The 14,455-nt window shown below is 34.7% G+C and overlaps 3 protein-coding genes across 3 annotated transcripts; 1 reads left to right on the top strand and 2 right to left on the bottom strand.

The window, feature by feature from the left end:
- Positions 1–124: 124 nt before the first annotated feature.
- LOC105976096 (uncharacterized) lies at positions 125–2,483 on the bottom strand. Its single transcript, XM_013001386.2, has 4 exons — positions 2,121–2,483; positions 1,504–1,608; positions 598–1,417; positions 125–502 (listed from the first exon to the last, which is right to left on the bottom strand). Exons 1-4 carry the CDS (start codon positions 2,448–2,450, stop codon positions 279–281), a joined length of 1,479 nt encoding a protein of 492 aa, XP_012856840.1. The 5' UTR covers positions 2,451–2,483; the 3' UTR covers positions 125–278.
- Positions 2,484–3,083: 600 nt separating this feature from the next.
- LOC105976043 (2-oxoglutarate (2OG) and Fe(II)-dependent oxygenase superfamily protein) lies at positions 3,084–4,671 on the top strand. Its single transcript, XM_013001323.2, has 3 exons — positions 3,084–3,643; positions 3,828–4,081; positions 4,180–4,671. The coding sequence occupies exons 1-3, from the start codon at positions 3,263–3,265 to the stop codon at positions 4,538–4,540; spliced, it is 996 nt and encodes a 331-aa protein (XP_012856777.1). The 5' UTR covers positions 3,084–3,262; the 3' UTR covers positions 4,541–4,671.
- A 559-nt stretch (positions 4,672–5,230) lies between these two features.
- LYK3 (protein kinase family protein / peptidoglycan-binding LysM domain-containing protein) lies at positions 5,231–9,464 on the bottom strand. Its single transcript, XM_013001152.2, has 11 exons — positions 8,456–9,464; positions 7,845–7,922; positions 7,313–7,612; positions 7,021–7,166; positions 6,793–6,882; positions 6,585–6,690; positions 6,335–6,486; positions 6,152–6,246; positions 5,920–6,046; positions 5,702–5,809; positions 5,231–5,617 (listed from the first exon to the last, which is right to left on the bottom strand). Exons 1-11 carry the CDS (start codon positions 9,060–9,062, stop codon positions 5,453–5,455), a joined length of 1,974 nt encoding a protein of 657 aa, XP_012856606.1. The 5' UTR covers positions 9,063–9,464; the 3' UTR covers positions 5,231–5,452.
- Positions 9,465–14,455: the final 4,991 nt, after the last annotated feature.

Raw genomic sequence — 14,455 nt, 5'->3', positions numbered from 1 at the left:
AATTTGTTAAACATACGGGCCAACCCGCCGGTTCAAACCATTGGTTCGAGTTTCGACCCCATCTTTTAATCGCCCTAATAAAGTCACGGTTCCGGGTCAAAATCTGTTGACCCGGTTAAGAAGATAAAAACTGCACCATTTATACATTACATTTAAAATTTATATCTCAAAAATCCTCTAATGAAGGTCTTTAAGCTGTAGCTTTTGTTAACAACACAGACAATCTACACATACTTTCACTAGTTGAGCTCAAAATTTTACTAATGACAGACACAATATTATGCATCGAAAACCTCTTCCAATTTGTCAAGAAACCCTTTGGTAGTAGAATCTTCTACACACGAGCCATCGAAACGAGTACCATAAGTAGATGCTGCTTCAAATCTTGTCCAGAGTTCCTTCTTCAATGTGTTCTCCCCTGGATGCTTTCCAATTCGGAAACTGCTCACCGGCACCTTGATCATAGGTGTACTTTCAGCTAAATCAACTTTACCACCAATATCTGCCACGAGAAATAAACAATCACAACTGTAATTAGATTTCAAATTTTGTTTTAAAGTACTAACGGTAAAATGAGAAAGATTGCGCAATTATCACCTTTAAGCTCTTTAATTATCAACGAGTCTTCTTCCTGATTACCGGAAAGGTCTTTCAAGAGTTTTTCATCAGAAGGCTCCATTATAGCACATGTTTTAGGAGGTGATACAATCCAACTTGGTGAATATTCCGCCACCATTTTCTTCTCCAAATTTTCTGTTTTTATCCCCAAAATCTCTGGATACTTCACCTTCGAATCATCCGAGGACTGACTGCTCGAGGATTCAGAATCTAGGGACTCGCTAGGAATTTCAACTCTTGAAGGAAAAGGGGTAGATTTATGGAATGCCTTGTTCTTCTTTTTGGAGAAGGCAGATATTGGCTCGAGCAATATGCAAGACTTGGGCGGCGACATTTTCAAGCACGGAGTAGTCATCACAAACATAGAGCGATTCGTTTTTGAGAATTTTTCTGGAGAAACACACTTGGTCCGAAGATCGCCAACAGCTTTAGTTACCTCTTCTTTATCCAAAACCTCGTCTGGAACAGTTTCAGCCAGATTCTTATCCAAGTTTCTGGCTGAATCAAATGTAATATCTTCCAATGCACGAATAGAGGATGTCGGATATTTGGACGAAAATGCCGTTTTCTGAGGCAGGGGTGTGAGTAGAAACAATTGCCTACCACCTTCTGTATTGCATTCAGCCCGCCAAGACACAAGGGGAGATGGAGAGACAAGCGACTCCCACTTAGTTTGTACAGGGCTTTCGATGACAGCATTTGTACTTTCTTTCTGTTCACAAACTACGTTTCTTTCGATAGGCTGCTCAGACTTACTCTCGGGCATGAGAAGTGCCTTCTGAAATCTGGGAACCCATGGCTGCAGAGTAATACATTCAGAAATTAAGACATGGTAACGTAATGTGGAATTCGTAACGAATCAAAAGAATCAAACAGAGAATCAACCTTTAAGGAATTCTGAATATCAGACAAGACATCTGCAAATTGTTTGATTTCCTGCCTCCCCTTATTGCTTGTCACATTAAGTGCTTGGACCACAAGCTCGTCGATCTGCCAACAAATGAGCTGTGTAAGTAAATAGTCTAATTTTCATGAACAAAATTTAACAGTACAATAGCAGCAAATCTCACTTGTTTTAGCTTACTAAGAGATCAACTTAACTAACTAGAAACATTTCTCACTATGAAACCAATCCAGAAAAAAAGTTCCTTCGAAAATGAATGATGAGCAAAATCAGTTCAAATTAGGCATGCCACAAACCAACTATTTTCCTCTTAAATTATCCTCATCAGTAACTCTATGTAATATGAATAAATAATTTAGAACTCAAAGTAAAACATGACATAAACAACCCATAATCATCAAAAAAATCCACCATGAAAGTTGCTAATTCGCATTTAGAAAACTCGACAGACAAAATTATTGGCTTTTCACACAAAAATTGGAATTATCATCACAGAATCATCAAATTCCCCAATAAAATTGAACACGAGACAGTTCATAAGAAAATCCTCCTAAATGTAGTATTTTTTTAAATTGATTCCACAAAGAATATGTAATACCTGTCGCATGAGGGAGGAGAGATCGGAGTGTACGAGCAAGAGGTTATCGAGCGAATACTCTCCCGTTTGCCCTCCTCCATCTTCGGAGGTTTTCTTGGAATTAATGGCGGATTTGATGGCAGTTTTGGCATTTGAGACGTCTCGGAGTGGCTTCCTCGTCGATTTTGACCTAATTTTCGATTTCGCCGCGTCGGTGTTCTTCGGCATCGTCTTCTTCTCCTCCTCTCTGCGTTTTCTGTGTGTGTGTGTGTGTGTGTGTGGCGTTTTCCCAACGGTAACTAAAGGCTCGCTCGCTCTATTCAAATTTATCCATCGGCGAATGGTTTTCATACCCCTGTGGTAGTTTTATTTCTTCCTTGAGTCCTACAATTTATGTTAAATTAGTTTTAGACCCCGAAAACAATTGCTGCTTCGGTTTAGGGACATTTGATTCAAAATTGAGGCAAATGACAGCAGCATGGGCCGGCCCAATTATTATAAGGGGCCCTAGGCTAAGATATTTTTTTTCTGGGGCCCCATATGTATTTTATTTTATTGGGTAAATTACGTTCACTCACTAAGGTAAGATTAAATTACGAAAAAACCCCCTTATGTTTGGGTAATTACAACTACCAATAACTATGAATTTTCTTACGCGTCCACCTTTATGGTCAAATTCAATATAATCTTCCTATCACGAAAATATTTTCTAGTTTGTACATGTTTTGGGCAAAAAGGGAGTTTCAGATGCACAACAATCTGATATTTACAAGTCAAGAGACACATCTCATGATCATCTTGTTTCAAAATCTGGAGCTCGACAGGGTAAAATGGGACAAAGTGGAGAATATTTCACATAATCTAGAAGATTCTACTAAATTTGACAACGCAGTGGTGGACGTGTAAGAAGATTCGTAGTTGATGGGTGGTTGTAATTATTCAAACATTAGGGTCTTTTTCGTAATTTATTTATTCTTCTTTATTGAATGTCGAAAATACCCTACGAATTACCAATTTGCTGTTTATATCCCCATGACGTCATCATCATGGTGATCAGAATCTGGCGGCCTTCACGTCCAGATACACAGCACCCCCAAGAAAAGAGAGAGGATAAAAACTTTTTCAAGTCTGCTGCATGATTGGCTAATTTGGCTCTGTAAATCATGCCTGCAAATCCAATCTTCTTTGCCGAAACCAAACTCCCACACCAGAAAAACTACGGCGGAGCTCTTTTTCCCGCCGTATTGTCTCCTACCGCAGCAGTCGAACACTCCCGTAACCGGCCGTCTGTTTTAACGGCGGCCGTTAAGGACCAAAAGCCATGGCTGGACTCTCTTCTGCACAGACACGGCGCTATTCTATTCCGTGGCTTCGACTCTGTATCAACTGCGTCTGACTTCAACGACGTCGTAGAAGCGTTTGGGTACGAGGAGCTGCCGTACGTCGGCGGCGCCGCTCCGAGGACCAACGTCGTCGGCCGGGTTTTCACCGCCAACGAGTCCCCGCCCGATCAGAAAATCCCCTTCCATCATGAAATGGCTCAGGTCAATTTCCCCCTCTTTCAATTTTTGCCCCAATTTCTAGGTCATCCGTACTAAATTGAATTACGATCATCCGAGGGTTTCTTCTGTACTGAGATCTCGATAATTTAATATGTTGAAGCTGCCATTAACAAATATGAATAGCTTTCCTTAACATCTGTGTGAGATTTTGAAATTTTGCATGCAGGTACCAAACTACCCTTCCAAGCTGTTCTTCTTCTGTGAAGTAGAACCAGCAAATGGTGGAGAAACTCCCATTGTTCTAAGTCATATCATCTACGACAAAATGACCGAAAAATACCCGGATTTCGTCGACAAATTACATAAACACGGGCTTATATATACTCGTGTCTTAGGCGAAGAAGACGACCCGTCGTCCCCAATCGGCCGTGGCTGGAAATCGACATTCTTGACCAAGGACAAGACTCTGGCTGAAGAAAGGTTCATACTTGTCTGCAAAAAAAGAAAAATAATAATAATAAAATACCAACCTTTTACAATTTTAATTTCTGAAAAAACTTGTGTCGTTTAATTAACAGGGCTGCTGAATTGAACATGAAGCTGGAGTGGACAGAAGACGGAGCGAAAACGATAATGGGGCCAATCCCAGCTATAAAGAACGATGAAACGAGGAAGAGAAAGATATGGTTCAATAGTATGGTGGCTGCTTATACTGGCTGGGAAGATAAACGGAACGATCCTAAAAAGGCGGTGACTTTTGGAGATGGGAATGTTTTGCCGGATAATATAATGTACGATTGTTTGAAAATCTTGGAAGACGAGAGTGTAGCTATCCCGTGGCGGAAGGGTGATGTTTTGCTGATCGATAATTTGGCTGTTCTTCACTCGAGAAAACCGTTCACCCCTCCTCGGAGGATATTAGCTTCACTCTGCAAGTGAAAGAGAATTGTGTAGTGTAATATTTTCTTGATTTTGTTTTAAGAATTTAAGACAGTGTTTTGTACTTTGTTTGTGTATATTTTGGCATATCACATGAATGTAATAATAATAAAGGGTGCCTCTGTTATGAAGGAATGTGTATAGTTTACTAATGAATAGAGCAGATTTATGAAGAATTAATCGTACGGTAAATTACGGGCACCCCTAAGATGAGATCAAAATTACGAAAAAACCTCTATGAATCTTTGTAAGCATTCATCCTAATGGCGTCAAATTCAACAGAATTTTCTAGATTCCCTAGAATGTTTTCTGGTTTCTGATGCACCATAATCTATGTTTGCAAATCAAAGGACACATTTTATAATTATCTTGTTTCAGTATGTGAAACTGGAATGGGGTAAACGGTAGAAATTGGAGAATATTCAACAAAATTTAGAAGATTCAACTAAAATTGACTCCCCAATAATGGACGTGTAAGAAGATTCATAATTAAGGAAGAATATCATTATTACCCAAATATAAAAGATATTTTCGTAATTTACTTACCTCTTACATGGAATTTAAAAAATTTGAGTTGACTTTATTCAAAGAAATAAAAGATGGAAACAGAGGAGATAGAAAACAGAAACAGTCCCTCTTGAGTTGACCTTTTCTGGATATTGTCACAAGACAGAATTGTGTACTTACATATTTGGCAATAACATATGATGATATAATACTAATAATAAAGTGTACCTCAAGTTTTTTGAGTTATTTGTTCTTGGAAAGAAATATTCAGTACAAAAAATGAACAGAGCAATTTATGAAAGAATTATCTGCAAGAAAGGTGATCTATGTATAATTACGATATACGCTGCTATACACACAAAATACACGCAAAAAAAATGTGATATAAACGTTGCAAAAATTACTCTATCGCCCTTGAACGAGGCCGCTGAATACTTGGCTGTTCCCAGCAAGAGTCGCTTCCCATTCAACCGAAGATAACAGAATCTGCGAAAGCGATATCACTACTTGCTTCATATCTGGTCTTAAAATCGGATCATCGTCCACACATTGCTTCGCCAAAATAGCCATCTGGAAAAAGATATTATCTTATTTATAATCTAATCCAAAATTTAAATTTTGTTCGTTTTTTTTTTTTTTTTTTTTTTTGCGTACCTTGAAAAGACAATCGTGCGGGCAGAGATCCATGAGACTAGGGTCGATATGGTCTTTTAAGCTCGACATAGTCATGGAATCCGGTGAGTTCCTCAGTGCTGCCACCATCTGAAAACATTTAAAAAATATATATATATATATATATATAAATTATTTAAAATAATTGAAAGAAAAAAAATACATTTTATCTGATAAAAAAAATAAAAAATACGACTTACGATCGATACCAACGAACGCCTTTCAGCACTTCTAGTCATGGCCTCCTTTCCAGATACCATCTCGAAAAGTACCACACCGAATGCATAAATATCGCTTTTAATTGTCGCCAGCCCATCCCTCAAATATCTAAATAAAAAACCATAAATCGAAATCATTTAAATAAATAAAGAAAGAAATAGAAAAAAATTAATAAAGTGCATATATGATATATATATATCACTAATCACTTACTCCGGAGCTAAATAACCGTAAGTGCCAACAACTCTGGTGACTGATTCTTCTACTTCGTTAGCCATAAGGAGTTTCGCCAAACCAAAGTCCGATATCTAAAATAAATTTAAATAAAATCAGATGCAGTTAAAAACGAAAAAAAAAATTTATATAACTTGAGGCGGGATTAAATGAAATGCAAACCTTTGCTCTAAAGCTACCGTCGAGTAGAATATTGCTAGTTTTGATATCTCGATGCACGTAATGAGGTTTCGTGTGTTCGTGTATGTACTCTAATCCTCTAGCTGCATCTAGTGCTATTTGAACCCTCAATATCCATGATAGTGATGTATGACCTATCCGAAAATCAAGAATACATTTTCTTGTTTTAATTATTTTATCGTTAGCAATAAACAATTTCGACGAATTAAGGATAGGATGCTTAATTAATTACCTCTGTTATGAGGGTCGTGCAAGTGATTCTTGAGCGAACCCTTTTGAGCGTATTCGTATATGAGGAATAGGTCGTCGCCACTAGCTGCGTACCCGATCAATTCTACCTTTTGACCAATCAAAAAACACAAATTTTATAGTCAACCCTCCAATTCAAGAAAGTCAACCGACACGAAAAGCTGACGAAAATCAGTATTATATATAATTACCAGATTTGTGTGGTGAACTTTGCAAAGAACTTTCATCTCTTTCATGAATTCTTTCGTTTTTGTAGCCGTCATCTTTTTTATGGCAACTTCCTGGAATTTCAAGCGGAGACGACATTACATAAAAAAAAAAGTACTTAAAAAATTAAAAAATAAAAAAATCGGAAAAATCGAGATAGTTGTATGTATGTATGTATGTATGTATGTATGTATGTATGTATGTATGTATACCTGGTCTTGGAGGAGACCATAATATACAGAGCCATATGTTCCATGCCCCAAAAGATTAGAATCGGAAAACCCGTCAGTCGAAGAAAGAATCTCTTGGTACGTGAAAATTACGGGTTTCTCCACATCAAACACATCGGTTCCTATAACTGCATTGATAGTCGTAAACATACCAATATATTATTAGAATAAATTACATTGTCAACCAATTTATTCAAATTAGAAAAAATGCAATATGGACTTGTTAATCTTGACTTTTAGGCCATTAATTTACATCAAGTCAAAAAAGTCAAACCTGAAGGAATATTCATCTGGCGGTTACTAGATTCCCCGTTAGGGTGGTTGAAATCCCCAGATTTGCAGCATATGGACCTACCCGAAGCACAGCAGAAACTCGTATTTCGAAGAATCCGGAATTTGTGTGGAATCTTTCCGTTGGAATCTTTGGGTTGACTTTTTTGGGATCCACCGAAACATTTAGACGATCTCAACGAAATAAAGAGAAGCACCAACACAATAATGAGAACCAATCCAACCGCCAGACTTCCGATTATCCACCAATAAGGTACACGACTCTTTCCATTCACCTTATTCGCTGAAAAAACAAAACGAAAAAAAAAAAATTGTACTTGCGAATCAAGATTGAACTTTTGGATGACTTTTAATGATAAAAAAACCGACCGACGATGTTTCGAGTGGAAACTATTTTATCGATCGGATCAACAAAGACAGGGGGGTAATAAGTTATTTACTTCCATTCATAGAATCTTGAAATGAGTAATTGATTAGACTTTTTCGACCCATTAATCTTGAATTAATTATCGTACCTGCAGGCTTATCGATTGATGGAGATTGAACGGGAGTCGGGAGTGTAGCATTCTCTACCGGATAAGGGTCACCGGGAACTGAAACACGTGCAATAAATAATAATATATCAAAGTCGAAAACGGCAACAAAAATACAGAAAATTCAGCTAATACGCAACAACTCTTAGGCTGCGTTTGGATTGAAGGATTTGAAATCCAACATAACTGCCGAAACAATGAAACTAAAACGAGAGCTAACGATTTGAAACTCATTGTCAAATAACTCAATCCAACAAGCTCAACGGATTCATTACTACGGATTTGAAAACCCATCTCCCAAATCCTCCCATCCAAACGCACCCTTACAGAACGCGAATTACGCAGTTACAATTCCCACATTGTAGAAAATTCATAGCATTCGTAAGCACCAAGTAAAAGGAAGTACTAATGCAAACGAACTAATCATTATCGAACTACACACTTATAAAATTCCCGCATTGTCGAAAATTCATTGCATTCGAAAGCACCGAGTAAAAAAAATAACTACTAACGCAAACCAACTAATCAACCACACCAAATCCAGCTATAAAAAAAAAACTACCGAAAAACCAAACGACGAACGATAAGCATACCGGAATTCAACGGAATATAGTAGAGATCTCCGACGGTAACATTATCCGGATTCGCAATCCCGTTAACCGTCTCGATATGATCCATACTAACACCAAATCTACTAGCAAGAGACCCCAAGCTATCCCCATCTCTCAAAACATAGCTCATCAGATAATTCCACAGCCCACTCGAGCAACCGCACATCAGCCGCAACGAAACGACCGCCCCTTTCTTCGCCGCCCGGGTGAAATTCGACGGGAAATAAGCGAGCCCACCGTACGAATCGATCACCAAATCGTAAACGGAGCCGTTGTTCTCCCTCACTGTAAAAGTCGTGTTCGTGAGGTAGTAGTTCTCGAGCAGCCCACCAGAAGCGCAAGAGCAGTTCTTTCTGATGAAGACGTAATCTCGGCCGTTGCCTTCGATTGTGACGTCACCCGGCAGCACATCGAACATGCTCTGAATTACTGCTGGTGTTTGGTCGGAAGTGGGTTTGAAAGCTAGGAAAGAAGTGCACAATCGGGATTTGTCCGTACAGTTTAGCGGAGATGGGTATGCAATTGAGAACGGAATCAAAGCTTGGAAATGGAGGAGGAGCAGATAAAGAAGATGTACGGAGAAACCCATTTGCGGGAATTTAGTTTCTTATGAATTTCTGAGGAGAAAAATCGGATCTTTGAAATTGAATTTCAAGCAAAACAAAAAAAAAAAAAAAAACCCTATTATTTTGATGGAATTACACAGAGGAATTTTTTAATTTTTTTTTTAATTGAAGATGACTAAAGAATGGGGGATGGAGTGGTTACTGAGTGATAACTGCTGTGGGGGCAGTGGGGGTAAAAAGGGTAGAGAGAGAGAGAGACCGCCATTAACATGGAGGAAGCAGAGAGCTGTGAAACTGTCAATTTTTTAATTTTTTTATTTAAATTATATTTTAATATATTTCTTGTAATGCACAAGTTGCCTTGAGAGTGATGATAAAGATTTCTTTTACTTTTTGCTTGAAGTGGCATTTCAGCAAATATAACTAATTATTTAGTATTTGACTTAACAGTTAACAAACATACTCTGGTTTTTCTGGAGTCCATTTTCAGTAAGTTTGGATGAAACTGATTTAATAGTTCATTTATTCCAAGTTTTCTTTTTCATAATGAAATGATGATTATTATATTATTATTAAGATTTAAAGTGTAAATTATGACCACACTAAATTACGAAAAAAAAATCATGTTTTGATAATTACAATCACTCCATCAAATTCAACATAATATTCTAGATTCAGTGGAATGTTCTCTAGTTCGTACTCATTTTGTGCAAAAATGCAGTTTTAGATGCACCACAATCTGATATTTACAAGCGAAGTGACACATCTTATGATCATCTTGTTTCAAAATGTGGAGCTCGAATGAGGCAAAACGGATACAAACTGGAGAATATTTCACATAATCTAAAAGATTCCACTAAATTTCACATCGCAAAGATGAAAGTGTAAGAAAATTTATAGTTAAGAAAGATGGTTGTAATTACCAAACATAAATTATTTTTTAGTAATTTGACCTTACCTGGGATTTACTGTAATTTACCCAAATTTAAATCAATATCTCACTCAACAATTCATTTAATACATCCATTCAATACATTCATTAATATTCAATAAATTGAAGTGAACAACCATGTAACAAATTTATAGATGACTTGAATGCACAAGCCTATTCAAATTTATATATGATAAATAGAACTTTAACTCCCTGTATTTTGAACTTTATGTACATAAGACCCTTATACTTTCAAAATAAGCGCATATGATCCTATATATAATATAATTTGATTTTTATGCACATGACTTCCTTGTACTTTAATATAAGGGCATAATCCCCTTATTTTATTCTACTTGATGAATAATAATGCTCATTAAGAAGATGATTTTTTTAAGGTAAAATTATGTGCTTATATTAAAACTTAAAAGTATAAGGAGTTATGTGCACCAAATTACACCCGGTGATAAACACCGGGTGGGTCTTCTGCTGCCACGTGTTTCTTTTTTTATTTTTCTAAAACCCCTAAAGGTAAATCCTAACGGGGAATCTATTATAAAATAAAAAAAAGAGACACGTGGCAGCAGAAGACTCACCCGGTGTTTATCACCGGGTGTAGGGTTGAACAAATCTATATATGTACCCCCGGTCCTGGGTGGAGTTAATTTTGTAGTGCATTTAAATAATAAACCGCAACTTGCTGGATGAAAAAATAATTATTTTCCGAGGAAGGATATAATTATTTATGAGGGAATATATTTATATATTATTAATATAATACTTTAATGGAAACACTTAATTTAATTGGTTGGCACTTTGGCAACGAAACCTAGCTAGCTGGCTGAATGGTGGCTTTGGGGAAAAGGAAAGCACAATTTGCCAAGTGATGAACAGTTGGGATTGGGTCCCACCAATTTTGGCGCCCTTAATTGGATTCATTTAAAATATTAATTAAAAAAACAACCGCCTAAGAGAAGTACTTCTCTTCTTTTTACTGCAGTAAATAAATCATTCACTTTCAAGTGGAAGTAAGTAAATATCCATTAGAGTTGGGATCGAGTTGGTTTTTACCGAGCAAACAACTCATTACTGACCATATTTTCAGGTGATTAATTTTTTAATCGACTCATTAGGTCGGGACAAAAATTTTAAACTACTCATCTATAAAAGGTCGGTTGATGGTATCTAATATTATCAAAAGTCGGTTGACCGGTAATTATAAGAATTTACGGAATGTGCATATTTTGAATTAGTTTTAGTTTCAAAATTATATTATTTGTCGAATTTTTATTAACTATTTTGAACTAATTAATGACGACGATGCATGTCACCTGACAAAATGTGCATATTTTTATTCCAAATTTTGATTTTTTTTATGAACTAGGTGACGGAAATATCCATCAACCGGCTATTTCAGATCCAAATATTCAGTTGTCAACCATCAAACGGTCCTCAAAAATTGGGTCTGCAATAGTTTTCAAATTTGAGCAAAAATTAATTCGTCGGATGAATCAATTTTTAGGCCAGTTATCGACCGATTCCATAAATATTAATATTTAATTTTCATCCAAATATAGGCAAGGAAAATTATTTGAACTTTGATAATTACTTAATGGATAGCTTTTGAGAATGTATGGTAGTGAATAAAATAATTAAAGAAATATCGACAATGACAAAAGTATGAATCTATGATCTCATGATTTTTATATTGATTAATTTAAAATATTTTGTACACAGCAGCCCCTATCATTATCTTCTATTTAAATTTAAATCCTACAAAAACATAAATTCGTTCAATTAATTAATCCTAGTTTTATTTAATAACTAGTATAATTCTAGACTGATGTCCAGTAAAGCAAGTACAGATAGACACAATAAATAACTAATATACCGTCATTATTTAATTAATCTCTATAATTTAATGTAATGATGTTATTAGCAATTATTTGATGGAATTATAACATCAATTATTGATATTAAAAACAGTAAATTAATCGGGGTTCTCTTTCTTTTCATTGTTATTTACAGGCTGGAATTAGTGTACACTGAATGCAAAGACAGAAGCACCATTATTAGAATGTTGATCTGTTTATTAAAATTACCATAAATCGGATGAATCTGATCGAAATTCTTGTACTAGCAAAAATAACGTAAATAAAACAAATATTTCAAGTTGAAATTCTTCGAAAAAAGAAATTAGCACTCTTGAAAAACTAAAAAAAAATCTTTTTCGGAAGTGACGACAAATTAATTTTCATTATGTTCTAAAAAAATCAAGAAAGCTAGCGTAAAATAAACACTTATTTCAACGTTTTACTCACGATCATCGTATTCTACAATTTTAAAAACTTTTGCGAACACCACTCAACATAAACACAATATTTTATTTATATATTATCTAAACAAAGCTTAACATCTTAGAAACGGATGATTACAGTTTTGATCCCTATATTATACATCATTTTGATTTTGGTCCTTAATTTTTCCATCCAATTTCAATGGGAGATTGGAAAGTTAAAAAAAAACAGCTAACTGAGGACCAATTTCGTGGCAGGAAAAACAGTAAGGACCAAAAATAAAAATAATGTATAAAATAGGGACCAAAACTGTAATTATCCATCTTAGAAACATTTGTACGTTATTTAATTTCGGACACAAGCCCAAATATAATGTGCAATTATTTGGGCTTCATTATATGAACCCATTGGGCTGGGGGCAAGTTGATTTTAATCCACTGATAATTTAAAATGACGTCACCAATGACGTATGATAAAGTCAACGAAATTGGGCTCCGGTTAAACCCATTTTAGACGTGGAATTAATTGAAGGTATTTTTTTTCTTATAATAATAATAATAATAATAATAATAATAATAAATTTATTAACTTAAACGAACGAACTCGTCTTTTATTGGATGTCAAAGATTTAACTTTCATTTGCAGTTATTTTTTAAATTAATGTGGTGACTTCTTCCATACGAAGCATCTACAAATGAATACGGTAGGACTAACAAAATTCTATTAATTTAATAAAATATTAAATTATAGAACTAATAATTTAATATCTTTACATTCAGTATGGACCGAAAGAAATTATTATTTAACTAAAATAATTAATTTAACGAATACTAATTTATGGATATTTCTGTTATATTTCTATTAAATGATTAAATCTAGGAAAATGAAGTATAAAGAAGTCCAAAAAGTTGTCCAAAATAAAGGAGCACTAGCCGCAAACGAACTCCTACTTGACATGCAATAAGTCATTTAAATACACAAAAAATCCACGAGGAATAACTTTTTAATTAATTGATTAATTTATTTATTTTGAGACCTAACTTTGAGTCATGATTGGGGGGAATGTAGGGAACTAACTTATTTTTCAATTATTATTTAATACATTTATTTTCTTAAAATATATGTTTTTTGTGGGTAGTTGAGATCTAAAGGAATTGAATTATAATATCTTGAAGCATTATATTCAATTTTACCTAAATGGGAATTCAATTTCCATTCCCTTTTCCATGATGTATAGATTAAATTTTCCTCGTTTTCCAAAGGAAATTGGACCCCATGAAATCCATTATTATATTCAATTCAATATTTTAAGTCATATATTTATTTGTATTTTAATTAATCAATTGGAGTTCCACTTGTTTTAATTATACTAACATTCTTGCCATAATGGGGACATGGGCCATTTTCATTAGGATGTAGAGATATGGTGAATAATTTTTTGTATTAATTAATTAGTGTATGTTTCCTTAATTTAAGGTTCTCGCCCGAGGGTCGTTTTTATGCTACACCCAATGAAGTCGATAGTACTGAATGAATTTTTACTATTGATCTATACACACTAATGTTGATGTGTATACGTTTGAGTGCTGAGAAATTGTAAAGATATACCTGATGTATTTCACTCGGTATAGCATATATAAACTTGGTTAAGTATGCATGAAACCCTAATAAAAATAAAGTTGCTGACTTTCTCAAACTTGGAGTAATTAGATGCTACATCTAGTTATTTACACTTGATGGATTTGAGCCGCAGATCTACACATAATTACATACACACCAACGTTTATATATATACGGTTAGTTGATAATTATTTAATCAGATTTACGGTTAATATTCACCCGATATAAACAATCAAGTGTAACATGCAAGTGTCATACCAACTTGTCTATGATACATGATCAAGTTCAAATTTGCGTCTCTCCCACACATAAAGAATAGTGCAAATAAATAAGGTAAAGTGGGAATGCAACTCAATTTATCATGAAGTGATAGTGATGGAAGCAATCAGTTAACCGAATTTTGATAACAAAATATCATAGAAAGGGAATCAAAATCAATACCTTTTGGTGCATATATATATATATATATATATATATATATATATATATATATATATATATATATATATATATATATATATATATATATATATATATATATATATATATATATATAAAAGTTTGAATT

The sequence above is a fragment of the Erythranthe guttata genome, chromosome 9 (assembly GCF_056151865.1).
Source record: "Erythranthe guttata isolate IM_541 chromosome 9, IM_541, whole genome shotgun sequence".
Taxonomy (NCBI): Eukaryota; Viridiplantae; Streptophyta; class Magnoliopsida; order Lamiales; family Phrymaceae; genus Erythranthe; species Erythranthe guttata.
The sequence above is the reverse complement of the archived record's forward strand: the minus strand, read 5'-3'. Positions and strand labels throughout refer to the sequence as shown.